Below are 24467 nucleotides of genomic sequence, written 5' to 3'. Positions count from 1 at the left end.
ATTAAGAAGATGCGAGATTAACTGATGATTTACCCGAACCAATCACTGGATGGTGAATCTCCTACCTGAGAATGAGTCTTCACCACACTGAGTTTAAAAGATTGCTGATGCCCTGTAATCTGCTGATTACAGGGCTGTTCGAGAGACATAATCTACACTGTGGTTTAGTCTTATTTCCATCTTCTGCAGCCCTGCTGATTAAGTAACGGAAACAGTGTGGACCTACAAACTACTTTGATGAAGAATCTAATGCACAGCAGAAAGTTTTTTTCTTAGGCTAATTTACAATAGAACTAATTTATTAGTGTTTTTTTGCACCATTCTGACATGTTGCTTCAGAGTGATTTGGAATTCCTTGCATTAGACCAGAGATGTGTTCCTGGGATGTGTTTCTGAAATCACATGAACCATGCTGCCTTTCCAGAGGTGTTTAACTTCATGCATATTCCTGTTCCTTCAGCTGCTGCAGGGAGGTAAGTGTGAATGTTACTTCAGAAACGTGCATTCAAACACCATGAGAAAGTCAATAATTCTCTGTCTTGTTCAGTAATATGAGTAGATTAGTTGCAAGAAATGACAGTTGGGTAGAGAGAGATGAGGCTTTTAAGCTTACAAAATATATCACCAAAACCAGTTCAGTCAAACCTCCTTTGCCAAGTGATAATAAGGTACAGCAGGAAATTAGCAGATATTTTTTTCTCCAGAAGGTTAATTGAATTATGAAATAAGATAGCAGGAGGGGATACTGACGCAGACACTGGAAATGGGGTAAAGGTGCAATCGGAGCATCAAGATGCCAGAACAGTAGAAAAAACAGCTTGTGATGTAAGTTGTGATCTGGATTTTGGTGCCTGAAATAGAGGGAAAAGCAGATTTAATGATAATGTCCAAAAGGGAATTGAATAAACCTTGAAGGTAGAGAATTGTTCAGGGCTTTGGGGAAGGAGCAGAGCTGTGGGACTAATCAAAGTGTCAGCACAGACTGATGGGCTGAATCGTCTCCCTTTATGTTAAATGAAGCAGTCCTTTCTAGGGAAAACTAGCTAGAGCTAATCAAGCAAAGATGGCTTTGCTAGCTTGGTAATGTGCGTAGAATGAAAGATGGCCGCATCCCCAAAGACCAATTCAGGGAGGCAGTCATGCCCAGAGACAGCAGGACGCCCAAAACTCAATTTGAGGATACTGTCAAAAGAGGCACAAAAGCTGTAAACAGCCTGTACAGTTTATCGTTGAGAAACTGATTGCTGATGATGAAAGCAAATGGTGACACTAGCTGGGTAAAGGTATTTGCACCGTGGTCACATTTAGTTTCTGAAGCTCTAAGGCAGATGCCACTCCTGTAAGCAAGGTGTCAACAGGGATCAGCCTGTGCCACCAGCAAGGGACAACTTCATGTGAGGCACTTGTGATAGACATCTGACCTTTCCAGATTTGGCCGATTCAACATCGAAAAGAGTGCAACAGATGATTTGTCTTTGATTTATTATTGTCACATGTATTCACATACAGTGAAAAATATTGTTTCTTGCATGCTATACAGAAAAGCATACCATTCATAGAGAAGGAAACAAGACGGTGCAGAATGTAGTGTTACAGTCATAGCTAGGGTGTAGAGAAAGATCAACTCAGTGCAAGGTAGGTCCATTCAAAAGTCTGACAGCAGCAGGGAAGAAGCTGTTCTTGAGTCGGTAGGTACATGACCTCAGACTTTTGTATCTTTTTCCCGATGGAAGAAGGTGGAAGAGAGAATGTCCGGGGTGTGTGGGATCCTGAATTATGCTGGCTGCTTTGCAGAGGCAGCAGGAAGTGTAAACAGAGTCAATAGATGGGAGGCTGGCCTTAGCAAAGGCTCTGAGGCTGCATTCCCATCACCACTCGCAGCTGCTGGAAGAGTTTGTGATTCCCATTCAGCTCCTGGTAATGCTGAAAGTCAGTGCTCCCCCAGGCAAGATAGTCCTGGCTAGACAATGATAGTTTGGCATTTTAATAGCCTTTGATGTGTAAAAACACTGTAAGCCTTACAAACAGGATGCCATTCAGCCCCTTGAGTTTGTTCCACTGTTCAGTGAGATCTGATTGAGCTGTGACTTATCTCCTTGTACCCACATTTCTCCATTTCCTTTAATAACTTTAGTTAACAAAAATCCAAATAGACAAAAATCCAGTAGACAAACAAAGCTTTCAGAGCTTTGCTAGTAAACAGTTTTCTCTGAGTAAACTCCAGGGGTAACCTTACACACACACACTTAAGGTCCTGTATTCTCTAGATGGGAACTGGGGATGGGGTGACCCTGTGGAGAAAGTAACAGTCATGATGTGGAGATGCCGATGTTGGACTGGGGTAAACACAGTAAGAATCTCACAACACCAGGTTAAAGTCCAACAGGTTTATTTGGTAGTAAACGCCACTAGCTTTCGAAGTCACTCACCTGATGAAGGAGCAGCGCTCCGAAAGCGAGTGGCGTTTCATACCAAATAAACCTGTTGGACTTTAACCTGGTATTGTGAGACTTCTTACTGAGAAAGAAACAGCACATAGTTAACGAGAAACTATAGCGCAGATTTCTCATCAACCTTTCTGTTTGGAGATGAGTCACTGCACTGATCAGAACAATGTACCCTAAAGTGAAAGACTGATGTCTGGACTCATCACATCACCCAAGCCCTGAAAAAAGTACCTTGCTGTTATTTTAATATGTGTTTAATTCCTTTTCAGCATTTGCATCTCCAGTACTAGTGACTGGATTCCTGCATCAACCTATCTGCCTTGCAGCAGACAGTAAGAGTGACCTGAGTTCAGTGCAAACCATCAGATGGCAGAAAGGGAAGCAGTTAATAGTTCTCTACCAGAACAATGAAACAGAATCGCTAACAATCTTTCCCAGGTACAAGGAATGTGTGACCTACTTCGCAGAGAACAACTCATTGCTCATCCACCAACTGAACATCCAGGATGAGGGTGAATACAAGATAACCACTTCACTTAAAGCAGGGCCAGAGAAAGAGACATTCATCAATCTGACAGTGCTGGGTCAGTTTACAACATTTTTGTAAGCAATTTTAGTTAAAGGTGACGCATGTCAGTTAACATCAACATTCACAGTCCCAGATAAAATACTACTTGGGTCAAAGCTCTCTATATGGGACATTGCATCTCATTCAACCTTGGAACTCCCAAGTCTCAGGCAACCATTAATTCTCTCTGTATGATAGTCGGTTTGTGCCATCATTGCACTTTGACCAAGGAACCTTTTATGAAAACAGAATCTTTCACTCAGGATTCACAGAGTTGGTGAAAGGGGAGTTGCCTTACTGCCCAAGAGCAGCTGCCAGTAACACTGCAAGGTGTGGCACCATCCTGTACTGTGATACTGCCCAGCCTTTACTGTGATACTGCACCCAGTGATGCAGCAGAGGAGTAAATCTGACTTTGTCAGGGTCACCAGTTGGGATCTGGCCCTGGAAAGGGTCCAGAAGAGGTTCACAAGGATGATTCTGCAAATGAAAAGCTTGATGTTTGAGGACCCTGGGTCTATTCGATGGAGTTTAGAAGGATGAGGGGGGATCTCATTGAAACTTACAGAATACTGAAAGACCTGGACAGAGTGGTCATGGGGAAGATGTTTCCATGAGTAGGAGAGACTAGGATCCGAGGGCACAGCCTCTGAATAAAGAGAAGACTTTTTAGAATCAAGATGACATGGAATTTCTTCAGCCGGACGGTAGTGAATCTGTGGAATTCATTGCCACAGAAGGCTGTGGAGGCCGGGTCATTGAGTGTATTTAAGAAAGAGATAGATAGATTCTTGATTGGTAAAGGAATCAAAGGTTACAGGGAAAAGGTGGGAGAATGGGGGTAAGAAACCTATCAGCCATGATTGAATGGCAGAGCGGGCTCCATGGGGCAAATGGCCTAATTCTATTCCTGTATCTTATGCTCTTATTTATTTAGTTCCAGTTTCAGAGCCCAGCATTACAGTGCAGACAGAGGACTTTCCACACCCAAAGCTGACCATGACCTGCACAGTCGAGAATGGCTCCAACCCACAATTCTCCTGGATGAAAGACAATAAAATCCTTTTGGCCAACTTACAATTCCAGCTGTTAACAGACAACCGCAGTTTAGCAGTCACCAACCTGACCAGCTCACACTGTGGTACTTACTTTTGCATCGTCCAAAACTCTGTCAACAGGCTGCAGGCTCAGCAGCTAATCACAAGTAAGGATCAATAAACAAATAATTTGTATTTATATAAACATTTTACACCCGTTGGAGCATCCCAAAATACTTTACAGCCAGTGAAGTCATTTTGAGGCGTAGTCATTGTTGTATAATGGCATAACAGCCAATTTGTACATGGCCAGCTCCCAAAATCAGCAATGTGATAAGAAGCAGATAAACTATTGTAGTCGTGTTCACTGAGGAGTTAACCTTGACCAGGAGAGAATGTCACTGCTCCTCTTCTAAATAGTGTATGGGATCTACATCCACCTGAGAGGATGGGATCTCAGAGAGAGTCAGTGTCTGTCCCAGAGAGAGTCAGTGTCTGTCCCAGAGAGAGTCAGTGTCTGTCCCAGAGAGGGTCAGTATCTGTCCCAGAGAGAGTCAGTGTCTGTCCCAGAGAGAGTCAGTGTCTGTCCCAGAGAGAGTCAGTGCCTGTCCCAGAGAGAGTCAGTGTCTGTCCCAGAGAGAGTCAGTGCCTGTCCCAGAGAGAGTCAGTGTCTGTCCCAGAGAGAGTCAGTGTCTGTCCCAGAGAGGGTCAGTATCTGTCCCAGAGAGAGTCAGTGTCTGTCCCAGAGAGAGTCAGTGTCTGTCCCAGAGAGAGTCAGTGTCTGTCCCAGAGAGAGTCAGTGTCTGTCCCAGAGAGGGTCAGTATCTGTCCCAGAGAGAGTCAGTGTCTGTCCCAGAGAGAGTCAGTATCTGTCCCAGAGAGAGTCAGTGTCTGTCCCAGAGAAAGTCAGTGTCTGTCCCAGAGAGAGTCAGTGTCTGTCCCAGAGAAAGTCAGTATCTGTCCCAGAGAGAGTCAGTGCCTGTCCCAGAGAGAGTCAGTGCCTGTCCCAGAGAGAGTCAGTGTCTGTCCCAGAGAGGGTCAGTATCTGTCCCAGAGAGAGTCAGTGTCTGTCCCAGAGAGAGTCAGTGCATGTCCCAGAGAGGGTCAGTGTCTGTCCCAGAGAGGGTCAGTGCATGTCCCAGAGAGAGTCAGTGTCTGTCCCAGAGAGGGTCAGTATCTGTCCCAGAGAGAGTCAGTGTCTGACCCAGAGAGGGTCAGTATCTGTCCCAGAGAGAGTCAGTGTCTGTCCCAGAGAGTCAGTGTCTGTCCCAGAGAGGGTCAGTATCTGTCCCAGAGAGAGTCAGTGCATGTCCCAGAGAGAGTCAGTGTCTGTCCCAGAGAGAGTCAGTGTCTGTCCCAGAGAGAGTCAGTGTCTGTCCCAGAGAGGGTCAGTATCTGTCCCAGAGAAAGTCAGTGTCTGTCCCAGAGAGTCAGTGTCTGTCCCAGAGAGGGTCAGTATCTGTCCCAGAGAGAGTCAGTGCATGTCCCAGAGAGAGTCAGTGTCTGTCCCAGAGAGGGTCAGTGTCTGTCCCAGAGAGAGTTAGTGTCTGTCCCAGAGAGGGTCAGTATCTGCCCCAGAGAGAGTCAGTGTCTGTCCCAGAGAGGGTCAGTATCTGTCCCAGAGAGAGTCAGTGCATGTCCCAGAGAGAGTCAGTGTCTGTCCCAGAGAGGGTCAGTGTCTGTCCCAGAGAGAGTCAGTGTCTGTCCCAGAGAGAGTCAGTGTCTGACCCAGAGAGAGTCAGTGTCTGTCCCAGAGAGAGTCAGTGTCTGTCCCAGAGAGGGTCAGTATCTGTCCCAGAGAAAGTCAGTGTCTGTCCCAGAGAGAGTCAGTGTCTGTCCCAGAGAGAGTTAGTGTCTGTCCCAGAGAGGGTCAGTATCTGCCCCAGAGAGAGTCAGTGTCTGTCCCAGAGAGGGTCAGTGTCTGTCCCAGAGAGAGTCAGTGTCTGTCCCAGAGAGGGTCAGTATCTGCCCCAGAGAGAGTCAGTGTCTGTCCCAGAGAGGGTCAGTGTCTGTCCCAGAGAGAGTCAGTGTCTGTCCCAGAGAGGGTCAGTGTCTGTCCCAGAGAGAGTCAGTGTCTGTCCCAGAGAGAGTCAGTGTCTGTCCCAGAGAGGGTCAGTATCTGTCCCAGAGAAAGTCAGTGTCTGTCCCAGAGAGAGTCAGTGTCTGTCCCAGAGAGGGTCAGTGTCTGTCCCAGAGAGGGTCAGTGTCTGTCCCAGAGAGGGTCAGTATCTGTCCCAGAGAAAGTCAGTGTCTGTCCCAGAGAGAGTCAGTGTCTGTCCCAGAGAGGGTCAGTGTCTGTCCCAGAGAGGGTCAGTATCTGCCCCAGAGAGAGTCAGTGTCTGTCCCAGAGAGAGTCAGTGTCTGTCCCAGAGAGAGTCAGTGTCTGATCCAGAGAGGGTCAGTGTCTGTCCCAAAGAGAGTCAGTGTCTGACCCAGAGAGAGTCAGTGTCTGTCCCAGAGAGGGTCAGTATCTGCCCCAGAGAGAGTCAGTGTCTGTCCCAGAGAGAGTCAGTGCCTGTCCCAGAGAGAGTCAGTGTCTGATCCAGAGAGGGTCAGTGTCTGTCCCAAAGAGAGTCAGTGTCTGACCCAGAGAGAGTCAGTGTCTGTCCCAGAGAGAGTCAGTATCTGTCCCAGAGAAAGTCAGTGTCTGTCCCAGAGAGAGTCAGTGCCTGTCCCAGAGAGAGTCAGTGTCTGTCCCAGAGAGGGTCAGTGTCTGTCCCAGAGAGGGTCAGTATCTGCCCCAGAGAGAGTCAGTGCCTGTCCCAGAGAGAGTCAGTGTCTGACCCAGAGAGGGTCAGTGTCTGTCCCAGAGAGAGTCAGTGTCTAACCCAGAGAGGGCCAGTGTCTGTCCCAGAGAGGGTCAGTATCTGTCCCAGAGAGCCCCCCGTACATCCTGTGTTATAACACAAAGACTGACAGGTAACTCAGTCAGGAAATTCTCCTGAGAACTGAGGAGTTCTCCTGATGTTCCTCGCACCTTACACAGTGGAATGTCCCAGAAAAGATGGGATCTCTGTTTAACATTTCATCTGAAAGTCAATCCCATTGACAGGGAAGCATTCCCTCAGTACTGCACTGGGAACGTCAGCCTTGACAATGGAGTCAAATTTTTGGGAAATCCTTTCCACAAATGTGCTGCATAAACTCCTTGGCAGGTCATTATTTAACTGTGGTTATTTAATGTCAGCTGGGATTATTGGGAAGCTCACTTACCATCTGTGTCCCTGAGCAGAGGAAGTCAAAAAACTCTTCAACTGTCTGTGGAATACAGAAAATGGATTTTATTGTGTATGCATCTGTATGGAGGTCAAATGTCTAAGTACATTTCCCAGTCTGAAGCAATTAAGAACTGTCTGCTGTGGACGGCATTCTGAAAGGGACATCAACATCTTAAAATGAAAAAAAAATTGTTTTAGAAAAGGTGGAATTTGTGAGTTTGTATTTTAAGTTGTTTCTTCTTCCCCTAGGTGAACATTTCCAGGAATGTTTACAGCCATCCAGACTGAGACAAAGCCAAGTTCTGCTTACGGCTCTAGCTGTGTTGTGTGTTGTCGGTTTCATTGCGGTTTTCTTTGCAATCAAAAAATTCAAAGCAAGACGAAAGGGTAAGATCATAAAGTGTGCTGTGTCTGTCTCTGAGTGTCTCCCAGAGGCTGCATGAGATAGTTTAGTGTTGATGTGGTGATGCCGGTGTTGGACTGGGGTAAACACAGTAAGAAGTCTCACAACACCAGGTTAAAGTCCAACAGGTTTGCCAGGTAAGCGGGAGTTCTGTTCACAAACAGGGCATAGTTTAGTGTACCATGAGCACGTGTGATCAGGTGAGAGGCAGGAGACTTTTTTCTGGGGCAAGGGCAGACTTTCCACTGTGTAAGGTGCAAGGAAGGTCAGGAGAGCTCCTCACCCACAGGAGAATTTCCTGACTGAGTTGTCTGTCAGTCTTTGAGTTACAACACAGGATGTACAGAGGCTCTCTGGGACAGGCACTGACCCTCTCTGGGACAGCCACTGACTCTCTCTGGGACTGGCACTGACTCTCTCTGGGACAGGCGCTGACTCTCTCTGGGACAGGCACTGACTCTCTCTGGGACAGGCACTGACTTTCTCTCTGGGACAGGCACTGACCCTCTCTGGGACAGGTGCTGACTCTCTCTGGGACAAACACTGACTCTCTCTGGGACAGGCGCTGACTCTCTCTGGGACAGGCACTGACTCTCTCTGGGACAGGCGCTGACTCTCGCAGGGACAGTCACTGACTCTCTCTGGGACAGGTGCTGACTCTCTCTGGGACAGACACTGACTCTCTCTGGGACAGACACTGACTCTCTCTGGGACAGTCACTGACCCTCTCTGGGACAGGTGCTGACCCTCTCTGGGACAGTCACTGACCCTCTCTGGGACAGGTGCTGACTCTCTCTGGGACAGGTGCTGACTCTCTCTGGGACAAACACTGACTCTCTCTGGGACAGGCGCTGACTCTCTCTGGGACAGTCACTGACTCTCTCTGGGACAGGTGCTGACTCTCTCTGGGACAGACACTGACTCTCTCTGGGACAGACACTGACTCTCTCTGGGACAGGCGCTGACTCTCTCTGGGACAGTCACTGACCCTCTCTGGGACAGGCACTGACCCTCTCTGGGACAGACACTGACTCTCTCTGGGTCAGGCACTGACTCTCTCTGGGACAGACACTGACTCTCTCTGGGACAGGCACTGACTCTCTCTGGGACAGGCACTGACTCTCTCTGGGACAGACACTGACTCTCTCTGGGACAGGCACTGACTCTCTCTGGGACAGGCACTGACTCTCTCTGGGTCAGACACTGACCCTCTCTGGGACAGACCCTGACTCTCTCTGGGACAGGCACTGACTCTCTCTGGGACAGGCACTGACTCTCTCTGGGACAGACGCTGACTCTCTCTGGGACAGGTGCTGACTCTCTCTCTGGGACAGGCACTGACTCTCTCTGGGACAGGTGCTGACTCTCTCTCTGGGACAGGTGCTGACTCTCTCTGGGACAGGCGCTGACTCTCTCTGGGACAGGCGCTGACTCTCTCTCTGGGACAGACACTGACTCTCTCTGGGACAGGCACTGACTCTCTCTGGGACAGGTGCTGACTCTCTCTCTGGGACAGGTGCTGACTCTCTCTGGGACAGACACTGACCCTCTCTGGGACAGGCGCTGACTCTCTCTGGGACAGGCGCTGACTCTCTCTGGGACAGGTGCTGACTCTCTCTGGGACAGACACTGACTCTCTCTGGGACAGGCACTGACTCTCTCTGGGACAGGTGCTGACTCTCTCTCTGGGACAGGTGCTGACTCTCTCTGGGACAGGCGCTGACTCTCTCTGGGACAGGCGCTGACTCTCTCTCTGGGACAGGCACTGACTCTCTCTGGGACAGTCACTGACCCTCTCTGGGACAGGTGCTGACTCTCTCTCTGGGACAGGTGCTGACTCTCTCTGGGACAGGCGCTGACTCTCTCTGGGACAGGCGCTGACTCTCTCTCTGGGACAGGCACTGACTCTCTCTGGGACAGGCACTGACTCTCTCTGGGACAGACACTGACTCTCTCTGGGACAGGCACTGACTCTCTCTGGGATAGACACTGACTCTCTCTGGGACAGACACTGACCCTCTCTGGGACAGGTGCTGACTCTCTCTGGGACAGACGCTGACTCTCTCTGGGACAGGTGCTGACTCTCTCTGGGACAGACACTGACTCTCTCTGGGACAGGCGCTGACTCTCTCTGGGACAGGCACTGACTTTCTCTCTGGGACAGGCACTGACTCTCTCTGGGACAGGCGCTGACTCTCTCTGGGACAGGCGCTGACTCTCTCTGGGACAGTCACTGACCCTCTCTGGGACAGGTGCTGACTCTCTCTGGGACAGACACTGACTCTCTCTGGGACAGGCACTGGCTCTCTCTGGGACAGGCACTGATCCTCTCTGGGACAGACACTGACTCTCTGGGACAGGCGCTGACTCTCTCTGGGACAGTCACTGACCCTCTCTGGGACAGGTGCTGACCCTCTCTGGGACAGGCACTGACTCTCTCTGGGACAGACACTGACTCTCTGGGACAGGCGCTGACTCTCTCTGGGACAGTCACTGACCCTCTCTGGGACAGGTGCTGACCCTCTCTGGGACAGACACTGACTCTCTGGGACAGGCGCTGACTCTCTCTGGGACAGTCACTGACCCTCTCTGGGACAGTCACTGACCCTCTCTGGGACAGGTGCTGACCCTCTCTGGGACAGACACTGACTCTCTCTGGGTCAGACACTGACCCTCTCTGGGACAGGCGCTGACCCTCTCTGGGACAGGCGCTGACTCTCTCTGGGACAGGTGCTGACTCTCTCTGGGTCAGACACTGACCCTCTCTGGGACAGATACTGACTCTCTCTGGGACAGATACTGACCCTCTCTGGGACAGACACTGACTCTCTCTGGGTCAGACACTGACCCTCTCTGGGACAGGCGCTGACCCTCTCTGGGACAGACACTGACTCCCTCTGGGACAGGTGCTGACTCTCTCTGGGACAGACACTGACTCCCTCTGGGACAGACACTGACTCTCTCTGGGACAGGCACTGACTCTCTCTGGGACAGACACTGACTTTCTCTGGGTCAGACACTGACCCTCTCTGGGACAGACACTGACTCCCTCTGGGACAGGTGCTGACTCTCTCTGGGACAGACACTGACTCCCTCTGGGACAGACACTGACTCTCTCTGGGACAGGCACTGACTCTCTCTGGGACAGGTGCTGACTCTCTCTGGGACAGACACTGACTCTCTCTGGGACAGGCGCTGACTCCCTCTGGGACAGACACTGACTCTCTCTGGGACAGGTGCTGACTCTCTCTGGGACAGACACTGACTCTCTCTGGGACAGGTGCTGACTCTCTCTGGGACAGACACTGACTCTCTGGGACAGACACTGACTCTCTCTGGGACAGGTGCTGACTCTCTCTGGGACAGACACTGACTCTCTCTGGGACAGGTGCTGACTCTCTCTGGGACAGACACTGACTCTCTCTGGGACAGGTGCTGACTCTCTCTGGGACAGACACTGACTTTCTCTGGGTCAGACACTGACTCTCTCTGGGACAGACACTGACTCTCTCTGGGACAGGTGCTGACTCTCTCTGGGACAGGCGCTGACTCCCTCTGGGACAGACACTGACTCTCTCTGGGACAGGTGCTGACCCTCTCTGGGACAGGCACTGACTCTCTCTGGGTCAGACACTGACCCTCTCTGGGACAGGCGCTGACCCTCTCTGGGACAGGCGCTGACCCTCTCTGGGACAGACACTGACTCCCTCTGGGACAGGTGCTGACTCTCTCTGGGACAGACACTGACTTTCTCTGGGACAGGCACTGACTCTCTCTGGGACAGGTGCTGACTCTCTCTGGGACAGGCGCTGACTCTCTCTGGGACAGGCGCTGACTCTCTCTGGGACAGACACTGACTCTCTCTGGGACAGACACTGACTCTCTCTGGGACAGGCGCTGACTCCCTCTGGGACAGACACTGACTCTCTCTGGGACAGACACTGACTCTCTCTGGGACAGGTGCTGACTCTCTCTGGGACAGGCGCTGACTCTCTCTGGGACAGGCGCTGACTCTCTCTCTGGGACAGGCACTGACTCTCTCTGGGATAGACACTGACTCTCTCTGGGACAGGTGCTGACTCTCTCTGGGACAGACACTGACTCTCTCTGGGACAGACACTGACTCTCTCTGGGATAGACACTGACTCTCTCTGGGACAGGTGCTGACTCTCTCTGGGACAGACACTGACCCTCTCTGGGACAGGCGCTGACTCTCTCTGGGACAGGCGCTGACTCTCTCTGGGACAGGCGCTGACTCTCTCTGGGACAGTCGCTGACCCTCTCTGGGACAGGTGCTGACCCTCTCTGGGACAGACACTGACTCTCTCTGGGACAGGCGCTGACTCTCTCTGGGACAGGCGCTGACTCTCTCTGGGACAGTCACTGACCCTCTCTGGGACAGACACTGACTCTCTCTGGGACAGTCGCTGACCCTCTCTGGGACAGGTGCTGACCCTCTCTGGGACAGACACTGACTCTCTCTGGGACAGTCGCTGACCCTCTCTGGGACAGTCACTGACCCTCTCTGGGACAGACACTGACTCTCTCTGGGATAGACACTGACTCTCTCTGGGACAGGTGCTGACTCTCTCTGGGACAGACACTGACTCTCTCTGGGATAGACACTGACTCTCTCTGGGACAGGCACTGACTCTCTCTGGGACAGACACTGACTCTCTCTGGGACTGTCACTGACCCTCTCTGGGACAGGTGCTGACTCTCTCTCTGGGACAGGCACTGACTCTCTCTGGGACAGGCGCTGACTCTCTCTGGGACAGGCACTGACTCTCTCTGGGACAGGTGCTGACTCTCTCTGGGACAGACACTGACACTCTCTGGGATAGACACTGACTCTCTCTGGGACAGGTGCTGACTCTCTCTGGGACAGGCACTGACTCTCTCTGGGACAGACACTGACTCTCTCTGGGACTGTCACTGACCCTCTCTGGGACAGGTGCTGACTCTCTCTCTGGGACAGGCACTGACTCTCTCTGGGACAGGTACTGACTCTCTCTGGGACAGACACTGACCCTCTCTGGGACAGGTGCTGACTCTCTCTCTGGGACAGGCACTGACTCTCTCTGGGACAGGTACTGACTCTCTCTGGGACAGACACTGACCCTCTCTGGGACAGGCGCTGACTCTCTCTGTGACAGGCACTGACTCTCTCTGGGACAGGCACTGACTCTCTCTGGGACAGACACTGACTCTCTCTCTGGGACAGACACTGACTCTCTCTGGGACAGGCGCTGACTCTCTCTGGGACAGGCGCTGACTCTCTCTGTGACAGGCACTGACTCTCTCTGGGACAGACACTGACTCTCTCTGGGACTGTCACTGACCCTCTCTGGGACAGGTGCTGACTCTCTCTCTGGGACAGGCACTGACTCTCTCTGGGACAGGTACTGACTCTCTCTGGGACAGACACTGACCCTCTCTGGGACAGGCGCTGACTCTCTCTGGGACAGGCGCTGACTCTCTCTGGGACAGGCGCTGACTCTCTCTGGGACAGTCGCTGACCCTCTCTGGGACAGGTGCTGACCCTCTCTGGGACAGACACTGACTCTCTCTGGGACAGGCGCTGACTCTCTCTGGGACAGGCGCTGACTCTCTCTGGGACAGTCACTGACCCTCTCTGGGACAGACACTGACTCTCTCTGGGACAGTCGCTGACCCTCTCTGGGACAGGTGCTGACCCTCTCTGGGACAGACACTGACTCTCTCTGGGACAGTCGCTGACCCTCTCTGGGACAGTCACTGACCCTCTCTGGGACAGACACTGACTCTCTCTGGGATAGACACTGACTCTCTCTGGGACAGACACTAACTCTCTCTGGGACAGACACTGACTCTCTCTGGGATAGACACTGACTCTCTCTGGGACAGGCACTGACTCTCTCTGGGACAGACACTGACTCTCTCTGGGACTGTCACTGACCCTCTCTGGGACAGGTGCTGACTCTCTCTCTGGGACAGGCACTGACTCTCTCTGGGACAGGCGCTGACTCTCTCTGGGACAGGCACTGACTCTCTCTGGGACAGGTGCTGACTCTCTCTGGGACAGACACTGACACTCTCTGGGATAGACACTGACTCTCTCTGGGACAGGTGCTGACTCTCTCTGGGACAGGCACTGACTCTCTCTGGGACAGACACTGACTCTCTCTGGGACTGTCACTGACCCTCTCTGGGACAGGTGCTGACTCTCTCTCTGGGACAGGCACTGACTCTCTCTGGGACAGGTACTGACTCTCTCTGGGACAGACACTGACCCTCTCTGGGACAGGCGCTGACTCTCTCTGTGACAGGCACTGACTCTCTCTGGGACAGGCACTGACTCTCTCTGGGACAGACACTGACTCTCTCTCTGGGACAGACACTGACTCTCTCTGGGACAGGCGCTGACTCTCTCTGGGACAGGCGCTGACTCTCTCTGTGACAGGCACTGACTCTCCCTGGGACAGGCGCTGACTCTCTCTGGGACAGACACTGACTCTCTCTCTGGGACAGACACTGACTCTCTCTGGGACAGGCACTGACTCTCTCTGGGACAGGCACTGACTCTCTCTGGAACAGACACTGACCCACACTGGGACAGTCACTGACTTTGGTGCAGCCCACTCAATCCAGAGTTTCCAGGTTTTGAGCCCAGATTGTGCAAGTATCTGGAAATTGGCAGAAAACTATTTGATCAAGTATTGGGATATCTGTCTACGTGTGTTACTGGAAGGTATGTGCGTGTGTCAGTGTGGGGATGAAAGTGTGAGGATGTACACTGTTGTACCAGGCTGCCATGATTCACCCTTGACTCTTAGAATAAATTTGGTAAATTGTGCAAAATATGAAAAATAAAACTTAACACAGCCGGAGGAACGAGAAGTAGATAAGTGTGTCAGCGTGCCACTCAGGTAAGGGGCAGGAGGTTTAGAGGGGATGTGAAGTAAATCTTTTTTGCCCAAAGGGAAGTGGGAGCCTGAAAGGGTGGTGGATACAGAGACCCTCATAACATTTACGAAGTGTTTAGATGTGCTGTTGTGATGCCAAGGCAGACAAGGTTATAGGCCAAGTGCTAAAAAATGGGGTTAGAATAGTTAAGTGGTTTGACTCTGATTGGCATAGATGATGGGCTGAAGGGCCTTTTTCTGGGCTGTGTAGCTCTATGACTCTTTGGCTTAAATCAGTGACAGTGAAATATTCTCTCACTCTCAGAGAAAATTATAGCAGCTGCAATATTAATACTGAACCTCCTTGCACTCACTTTGCTTTGTTCAACCCTGCAGACATATTACATCCACATTTTCCACTTGCTGTCCAGCCTTTGACATTTGTAACTGAGGTAACACATTGCCTGACCACAATTTTCAGCCTTCCTCGTGTCCTGCCAATTTTAATTTAATGGGATGTTTGCGTCACTAAAATAGTTAACGTTTATTATCTTTAATTGAGTGGCCTGCCAGGTAATTTCCAATGACATTTAAGGATCAGCTACATTGCTACAGTCACATATACACCAGAGCAGAAAAGGACAGTAAATCTCCCTTCCTAAAAGGCATTAGTGACTGTCACTGAAACTGGCTTTTTATTCCAGATTTTATTCATTTAATTGAATTTAAATTCCCAGCTGCCATGTGGGATTTGAACGCACTTCTCTGGATCTTTCAGTTCAGGCCCTTGAGTTCCTAAGCCAGTAATTTAACCCCCACTCTCCCACAGTTCCCTGGATACTATGCCCCTCCCCGTAGTGTTCTGCCCTGTGGGACTAGACAGGGTATTCTAATCTGTGTGATTGGCTAATCAGACTGTGTCACCTTTGAGTTTAAGATGTTAATTTTCCTGTTAAATGCTCTGTTTCTTTCCCAGGGTTGGAGCTCAGGGAGCAGCTGAGAGATGAGGAAGATCTATCTGAAGGTGAGCAACCTTCTATTTTTTTGAATCTCGCTGTTATTTCTTTAATGGTGCCATTTTGGATTTTGTTCAGACGGTATCTGCAGGTATACAACATGCAAGGATACAATTAGTATGTCAGTACAGTTCTCCAAAGCAGCTATAACGTCACACACTTTAGGATCAGAGATTTTTGTTGGGAGGAGTGGGGCTGGGTCTGATACCCTTGGTAGTGTTGCTGTGTTTTGGTTGCTCCAGTTTCTCTCTCAGATCAGTCTCCCTCCATTCTACTGGGACAGGGGGATGAGACAGAAAGAAATCTCACAACACCAGCTTAAAGTCCAACAAATTTATTTGTAGCAAATGCTGCAAGCTTTTGGAACACGTTGTGTGGGTGGGAGTTCAGAACATGTTCCGAAAGCTTGGGACGTTTGCTACAAATAAACTTGTTGGACTTTAAGCTGATGTTGTGAGATTTCTTCATGTTTTATGCCAGTCCAACACCGGCATCTCCACATCATGACAGGGGGATGAGAGCAGAGGAACAGAAAGATGCCATTCAGTCCTTGAAGTCTGCTCTGCTATTCAATGAGCTCAGACTGGTCTGTATCTGAACTCCATCCACCTGCCTTGTGCAGGTACTTCTGGACTGGGGTCAGACGTTTCCTTCCAGGTGAAGCTGGTTTTGTGTGTGAGAATGTGTATCTGACCTGCCAACCAATCACACTAAGCTACAATGCTCGATTTGGGGCATTTGGGTACAGATGGATCCCAGGCAGCTTTCCAATGGCAACGGGTTAGAATTTGGAGACTGATCGCCATGGAGCTGCTCTCTGGCCTTAGAAACATACAAAATATCAGGGGGTCCTTTGAGCCTGCTGCATAATTCTTTATGATCATGGCTGATCATCCGACTCAATATCCTGACCCCCACCTTCCCCTCATATCGTTTGATCTCCTTTGCCCAAGAATTATATCAAATTGCTTTTTGGAAACATACAATGTTTCGTCCTCCACTACTTTCTGTGATAGCGAATTCCACAGGCTAACCACTGTCTGGGTGAAGAAATTTCTCCTTATCCCAGGCTGAACAGGTTTGCCCGGTATCCTCACACTGTGACCCCTGGTTCTGGACATCCCCACCATGGGGAACAGCCTTCCTGCATCAACCCTGTCTAGTCCTGTTAGAATTTTATAGGTTTCTATGAGATCCACCCTCATTCTTCCGAACTCTAGCAAATATGATGCTAACTGACTCAATCTCTCCTCAAACATCAGCCCCATCATCCCATGAATCCTCCCTAGTATCTACACTGAGCCTCATGTTCTAACCCCATGGTATATGTGCTTTAGACAGATCTCAGACTCCACTTTAATCATTGCTGTCGAGCACTCAAACTTATTCAAATAAAATGTTGCTTCTGTTTTTGTGTGGCAGAGACCAGAGGCATCAGAAGATATTCTCCAGAAGCTGCAGAATTCCTCGGTACGGCACTGTGTGTTCTGAGTCTATTACTTTCAATAACATGATGTGTGAGACATTAATGTTGTGTGTTTGTCCTAGTGTGTTTCTGCCTGCATCTGTGTGTCTTTTTGAACCTGTGTGTGAGAACTGGGATTCAGGAGTGATGAGCTCTGAGGAACTAAATGTTCTTGTGGTAGATTTTGTTTTCTCTCCTTCCTGCGTTCTAATCCTGCTCTAAACTAAGCCCAGTCAGGCAGCTGACTGAAGGTTTCTGGGCTGTGCTGTGGTTTGAAAATCAATTTCCTATCTGATTCTAACACTTCACTTTCATTGTGCTGGTACAGCACAATACAGAATTCTGCATAATACAGAACCCAATGCTGTAACCTACCAGCATAAGGTTTTCTTCATGGGGCCTTTGGTTTTGCCACACGCACACCTCCTTTTTGTTTGGTTTTTGCTTCTTTGCCTACTTGCAGCTAGGGGGTGTGGCATCCAGTCTGCTGCCAATTGCTATGGAAACTGGTTGCTGGGATCATCCTGGGGTGCTCATCCTTTCCAATCATGTATCCCACCTCGGCTTCCTATAGCCCAACAGCTCTGCTCTCTTCCAAACACTTCCTTCTTACCATACCAATAAAACAAAGACAAATATTTGGCCTTTCATAGCCACAGGATATCACAAAGCTCTTTGCAGCTAGTCAAGTACTTTTTGAAGTTTAATCAGTGTTGTAATAACTGAGGCAGCCAAATTGTACAGAGTAAATTCCCACAAACAGTAATGTGGTGTTAACCAAATAATCTGTTTCTATGATGTTAGATGGGGGATGAATATTGAACAGGACAATGAGGAGAATAGTGTCTTGGATTTTGTTGCATTAATGGAGCATTGGTTAATATCCGATGCAAAAGATGGATCATCCGACAGTGCAACATTCCCTCAGTACTGTCCCTCTGAGAGTATAATGCTCCTTCACTACAGACCCTCCAATATTGCATTCTTTCAGTACTGACCATCCAACATTGCAGCACTCTCTCAGTACTGACCATCCAACATTGCAGCACTCTCTCAGTACTGACCATCCAACGTTGCAGCACTCTCTCAGTACTGACCATCCAACGTTGCAGCACTCTCTCAGTACTGACCACCCAACGTTGCAGCACTCTCTCAGTACTGACCATCCAACATTGCAGCACTCTCTCAGTACTGACCATCCAATGTTGCAGCACTCTCTCAGTACTGACCACCCAACGTTGCAGCACTCTCTCAGTACTGACCATCCAACATTGCAGCACTCTCTCAGTACTGACCATCCCACCCTAACCCTAACCCCCATTTGTGGGTGACTGAAAAAGTTAAAGACAGAATCAAACTTAATGAAAAAGCATATGATTGCGCAAAGAGGTGACAATTCAGAAAAGTGGACAGAATGTAAAAAACAGCAAAGAATGAGCAGAAGATTAATAAAAAGGAAAAATTAGAACATGAGAGAAAGCCAGCTAGAAATATAAAGAAAATGACATTAGTTTGGGAATTAGCAAATAGCAGTATTTGCAAATAGCAAATAGCAATGCACCTGACCTTTATTCAAAAAGGAAAAAGGGTGGGTAATAAAAAGCAATAAACTTCAGGCTTAACATCTGTCATCGGCAAAATGTTGGAGGCAATTATCAAAGATGTTATGGCAGGGTCTTGGAAAAATTCAAGGAAATCAGGCAGACTTAACATAGTTTTGTGAAAGGGAAATCATATTTATTTCTATTTATTAATGTCACAAGTAGGTTTACATTAACACTGCAATGAAGTTACCATGAAAATCCCCTAGTCGCCACACTCCTGCACCTGTTCAGGTACATTGAGGGAGAATTTAGCATGGCCAATGCACCTAACCAGCACATCTTTCAGACTCTGGAAGAAACGGGAGCACCCGAAGAAAACCCATGCAGACATGGGGAGAACACACAGACTACACACACACAATGACTCAAGCCAGGAATCAAACCTGGGTCCCTGGCGCTGTGAAGCAACATTGCTAACCACTGTGCCAACTATTTAATCAATTTCTTGGAGTTCTTTGAAGGAGTCACTGTGGATAAAGGGGAACCAATGGATGTACTGTACTTAGATTTCCAGAAGTCATTTGATAAATTGTCACATTAACGTTTATTATGAAAAATAAAAGCTGATGGTGTAGGTAACACCCCTAGATTAGCTAGCTAACAGGAAACAAGAATGGGCACAAATGGGTGTTTTCTAGTTGGCAGGATGTAACAAGCGGTGTGCCACAGGAATTAGTACTGGTGCATCAACTTTTACAGTTTATATAAATACCTTCAGACCCTTCAGCGAGTTATGGTTGCTACATTTGCTGATGATACAAAGATAAGTAGGAAATAAAGTTGTGAAGAGGATGTAAGGAGGCTATAAGAATATGTAGGTTGATTGCTTGAGTGGGGCATAGACCTGGCAAATGGAGAATAATGTCAAAAAATGTGAAATTGTTCATTTTGGCAGGAAGAATAAAAATGAAGTTTATTATCTAAGTTAGTGCTGCGCAGCCTGGGCCAGTAAGTGGGCTACATGAGTGGACCCCCCTCATCTGAGTGGACCGCAAGATTGAAATCGGCTTATTGTCTAACTATGACCCTAGTAATAAGATTAAATAGATTTAATAAATGCCAAATATTTCATAATTACTTATAGAACATTCTTATCATTCAAATATTAATAGAACTATCAGTAAGGTTAAATGGTAAAAGCAAAGGAAATATTGATAATTTGGACAGAGAGAGAGCACACGGCTCTCACACTCAATGTTGTGAGCAATCAGCACGCACCTCACTTCACTTGCCCTTGTTTTACTTCAGTCATACCGGTTGGAAAAAATTCTGCAGATAGAAATCAGCGGAATGTGGCAACGCCGTACATGTGTAACAGTCAATAAAATGTCTTGTGGGACACACTCAGAATCTAGATGGGCCACACGTGTCCCCCAGGCCGCAGGTTATTCACCACTGTTCTAAATTGTGACATGTTGCAAAGCTCTGAGGAGCAGGAATCACAAAAGGCCAGTTTACAGGTACAGCAAGTAATCAGGAACGCTAACAGAATGTTATCATTTCTTGTGAGGGGAATTGAGTACAAATGTGCGAAGGTTATACTCCCATTGTGAGGGACATTGGTGAGATCACATCTGGACTACCACACACAGGAATGGTCACCTTATTTAAGGAAAGATGTAAATGTGATAGGAGTAACTCAGTGAAGGTTTGTGAGACTAACACCAGGAATGGGCAGGTTGACAAGATTGAAATATATGAGATTCTGTAAGGTATTCACAGGGTGGAAGTGGAGAAGATGTTTCCTCTTGGAGGAGAATCTAGAACGAGGGGTCACTGTTTAAAAGTAAGGAGTTACCTATTGCAGACAGATGAAGACAAGTTCTTTCTCTGAGGGTCGTGGGTCTTTGAAATTCCCTTCTTCAAAAGGCAGTGGGTGCAGAATCTCTGAATATTTTCCAGGAAGATGCTGATAGATTCTTGATAAACAAGGAGGTGAAAGATTATTGAGGCTAAGATGGAGGTTACAGACAGATCAGCCATGATTTTATTCACTGGTGAACAGGCTTGAAGAGCTGGGTGGCCTATTCCTACTCCTAAACTGTATGTATGTTTATATATGCTTAGTACTGACCACCTGACAGTGCAACACTCCCTCAGTACTGACCCTCTGACAGTGCGGCACTCCCTCAGTACTGACCCTCTGGCAGTGCAACACTCCCTCAGTACTGACCCTCTGACAGTGCGGCACTCCCTCAGCACTGATCCTCTGACAGTGCGGCACTCCCTCAGCACTGACCCTCTGACAGTGCGGCACTCCCTCAGCATTGCGCTAAGAGTGTCAGTCTGGGTTTGTGTTTCAATCTCCGGATTCAAATTTCCTGAAGCAGAGGCTGCAGTGCACAGACTGACACATTTTGGTGACAGTGGGAGCTCAGGGTAACGAGACTGAAACCTTATTGGCGTTTGTTTATTCTGTGGGAAAATTGCAGTGATCAAAATAGTTTCCCATTTTGAGAAAAGTTAATGTTCTTCCTTCTCTTTCAGAGGAAAATATCCAAGACGAACACAGCCAAAATAATGTGAGTATGAATAAACCAGTGTTCCATTGAGAAATGTTATAAGTTCTCAGTGGAAAAAATCTACATGTATTTGCCCTGAGAGCTGGGAGTATAACTTAGCAATGGGTGTTGAGTTCAGTGCTAGTTGCTGCCTTAATTCTTAGAACTCAGAAAAGCGCCCAGCTATTGATGTTCTATGCTGCTGTTTATCAGATGTCCAGCTCGAGAGAAGAGACTCGGAGTTGTCTGTACACCTACCTGGATTTCATCCCCAGCAGTGGAAATCAAGAGAATGTGGATCCATCTCAATATTACACCATTGGACCACAACTGTGAACCTTGCAACTGTGAATCTTGCACAACTGCAAGATATCCTTTACCTAATCTTTGAACATAATGCACAGAGACTGAGAGTTACAAGGGATGTATAGCTTGAGATTGAAATTTTAAAGAGACCTGACTCTCCTGGAATTTGATGCAGGCTGTGTGGCAAGAAACTGCAGGCTGACAGAACGGAGAGATTAGCACACACAGGCAAGCTTCTCTAACAGGGCTTGTGTATTCTGGTTCTGGGGCAGTGGATTCTGATCTCTCTTCTTCACCCATCAGGATGTGAAAATGTGGAATGTTTGAAATAAGAATTATATCAATCCCTCGAAACACCAGTAATTTCGGGAGAGAAGGTGCTGTAAAAACCTCCACAGGGATTGAACAAAAATCCAAAATCCTATTGGCCATGGATTTATGCCCTTTCTCTGCCACCCTCATTAGCTGTTTGCTCCTCCAATGGCCTGTGTTTTCTTCAATTCAAAACATATTTGTTTATGGGGCGGGAAGAGGGGAATGCAATATACTAATAACGTTTGAATAAACTTCAGTGGTTCATCACAAGGGTTGCTGTCAATGCAGGAAAGTTCCATTGGATATATACAAAATAAATGACGTGTATTTGAACATGATACGAATCTAGCTGCATCCAGACCTGGTTAAACACACAATAACCTCCCAGCATTCTCTAACTCCAGTGATGTTACTGGTTAGGAAACCACCTGGTGAAACACGAGCATCCTGTGATAAACTCCACTAAGCTCTGCACTTACCAAACCACACAAAGGCTAGTAGCAGTGTAACACTCTCTCCCACAAAAAGTTATAGATGTCAGTTCAACTTTAAACAAGACTAAAGCAAATTACTGCAGATGCTGGAATCTGAAACCAAAAGAGAAAATGCTGGAAAATCTCAGCAGGTCTGAAAGCATCTGTAAAGAGAGAAAAGAGCTGATGTTTTGAGGCCAGATGACACTTTCTCAAAGCTTTGACAGATGCTGCCAGACCTGCTGCAACTTTGCAGCATTTTCTCTTTGGTTTAAATAAGATGAATAGATTTTTGTGAGTTAAGATTGTTGAAGGATATGAATCAAGGTAAGAGCATTAAATGAGGATATAGATCCGCTGTGATATCATTGAAAGGCAGAACAGACATGAGGAACTGAATGGCCTTCTCCGCTTTCAATAGGCTGACGGAGATATCTTCTTTTCAAATTGTTATTCTTGGTTAGCCTGTTCTTTGGATTAGAATCATAGAATCCTTACAGAAGGAGGCCATTTGACCCAACGAGTATCCGCTGACCTATCACAACAACTCCACACATTTACGCTACTAATCCTCTAACACCAGGGTCAATGTAGCAAGGCCAGTCAACCTAACCCACATATCTTTGGACTGTGGAAGGAAACAGGAGCACCCAGAGGAAACCCACACAGACGGGAAGAATGTGCAAACTCTACATAGACAGTGACCCAAGACTGGAACTGAAACTGGGTCTCTGGTGCTGTGAGGCAGCGGCGCTAACCACTGTGCCACTGTGCCACCCATCCATGTTTGAGCCAAGGCTGTAATGATGTCAGGAGCTGGGTGATCCTGGCGAAACCCAGACTATGTGTCAGTAAGCTGTCTTGTCAAGACTGTAACTAGACCTTAGCAAGAATTAGAGAGATGCAGACGTAGACATCTGCACATGAAAAGGTGCAGCGAGCGTAATACAGAATGGTCTAGAGACAGATACACATGAACTGACACAGACAGGTAAATACAGTGATAAACACACAAACATAGCTGAACCAGAACCTGATCATTTTGGCTGCTGGTTTGCAGTATTCCAGCGGATACCTGTCTGCTTCTGCACTATGTTTGTAATTAAAGCCCAGTGACATTTAACTGGGAGTGGCGCTGCTGCCACCTCTTGAAGGTAAGTAGTACAGACATTTTCACACGGGACTAAATATCAAATAGTTTCAGAAAATGCAATACTGCAGTGTCAGTCTGTCTTTCTGTGAGTTTGTGCTTCTGTCACTGAAAATGCATTTTTGACAGCGTGCAAAGTGAGTTTATATCAGTTATGAGGTGTGTGTGGAGACTGTTGTTTGTGGTGGTTAACGCAGTGGTTCAAACCTCTGTTTGAAGACCTTTTTCAGATGGATGAGTAATCAGAGATCTCTATCTAAATAACAATGCCCATAAAAATGCCCATAATCTGAAATTGCTGTGTGTAATGTGGGTTTTAATAATGCTTTTAAAAACATTGGTATTTATTTTTAGATGTCAGGATCAATCTCTACATACTCGTTCCTTGTCTAGGTGAGACAGCTGGTGGCTGCACTTCCCTCCTGCTCCCAACTAAAATCCAATCCATAGCCCACCACCACTCAAATATTTTGCATGCTCCTTGGAAAGTCTCTGCACACCTTGGGTTTAAGAATTACTGTTACAGTGTGTGCTCGTGTGTCATTGTGTGTCCTGGTGAGTGTGTGTGTGTGTGTGTGTGTGTGTCTGTATGTGTCAGCCTATGTGTCATTGTGTTTGTGAGTCAATGTATCAGTGTCAGTGTGTGTCAAAGTATGTGTGTGTTATTGCATGTTTGTGTGTCCTTGTGTATGTATTGAGTCTATGTGAGTGCGTGTGTGTCACTGTGTCTGTGTGTGTCACTGGAGGAAATTTTCCTGTCCCTCCCACCATGGGAATTGTAGCGGGCAGTGGGACGGACCATGCAAAGGTCCACTGGCCTCGGGTGGGATTTTCCAGTTTTGAGGCGAGAGCGGCTGGGAAATCCCACCCACTGTGTGTGTGTGTGTGTGTGTGTGTCTGTGAGTGTCTGTGTGTATGTGTGTGTGTGTGTGTCTGTGAGTGTCTGTGTGTATGTGTGTGTGTGTGTGTGTGTCTGTGAGTGTCTGTGTGTTTGTGTGTGTGTGTGTGTGTGTGTCTGAGTGTCTGTGTGTTTGTGTGTGTGTCTGTGAGTGTCTGTGTGTTTGTGTGTGTGTGTGTCTG

At 48.2% G+C, this 24467-nt stretch overlaps 1 protein-coding gene across 2 annotated transcripts in view; it reads left to right on the top strand.

Annotated features, from left to right (window-relative positions):
- LOC145359941 (hepatic and glial cell adhesion molecule-like) overlaps positions 1–24467 on the top strand; it is a 26790-nt gene continuing 2323 nt past the window's right edge. Inside the window, exons 1-8 of one of the 2 annotated variants that reach the window (XM_080214820.1) lie at positions 1–473; positions 2717–3031; positions 3953–4219; positions 7520–7657; positions 15534–15581; positions 16996–17043; positions 21130–21164; positions 21357–22125. In XM_080214820.1, coding sequence (XP_080070946.1) covers positions 410–473; positions 2717–3031; positions 3953–4219; positions 7520–7657; positions 15534–15581; positions 16996–17043; positions 21130–21164; positions 21357–21479 — 1038 coding nt within the window. In that variant the 5' untranslated portion in view covers positions 1–409 and the 3' untranslated portion in view covers positions 21480–22125. Of the gene's footprint in view, positions 474–2716; positions 3032–3952; positions 4220–7519; positions 7658–15533; positions 15582–16995; positions 17044–21129; positions 21165–21356; positions 22126–24467 lie in introns of those variants that run through there. The other variant, XM_080214821.1, reaches the window with a different exon arrangement.

Source organism: Carcharhinus amblyrhynchos, chromosome 29 (assembly GCF_965287045.1).
Source record: "Carcharhinus amblyrhynchos chromosome 29, sCarAmb.v2.hapA, whole genome shotgun sequence".
NCBI lineage: Eukaryota > Metazoa > Chordata > Chondrichthyes > Carcharhiniformes > Carcharhinidae > Carcharhinus > Carcharhinus amblyrhynchos.
This window is presented reverse-complemented; position numbering and strand designations above follow the sequence as displayed.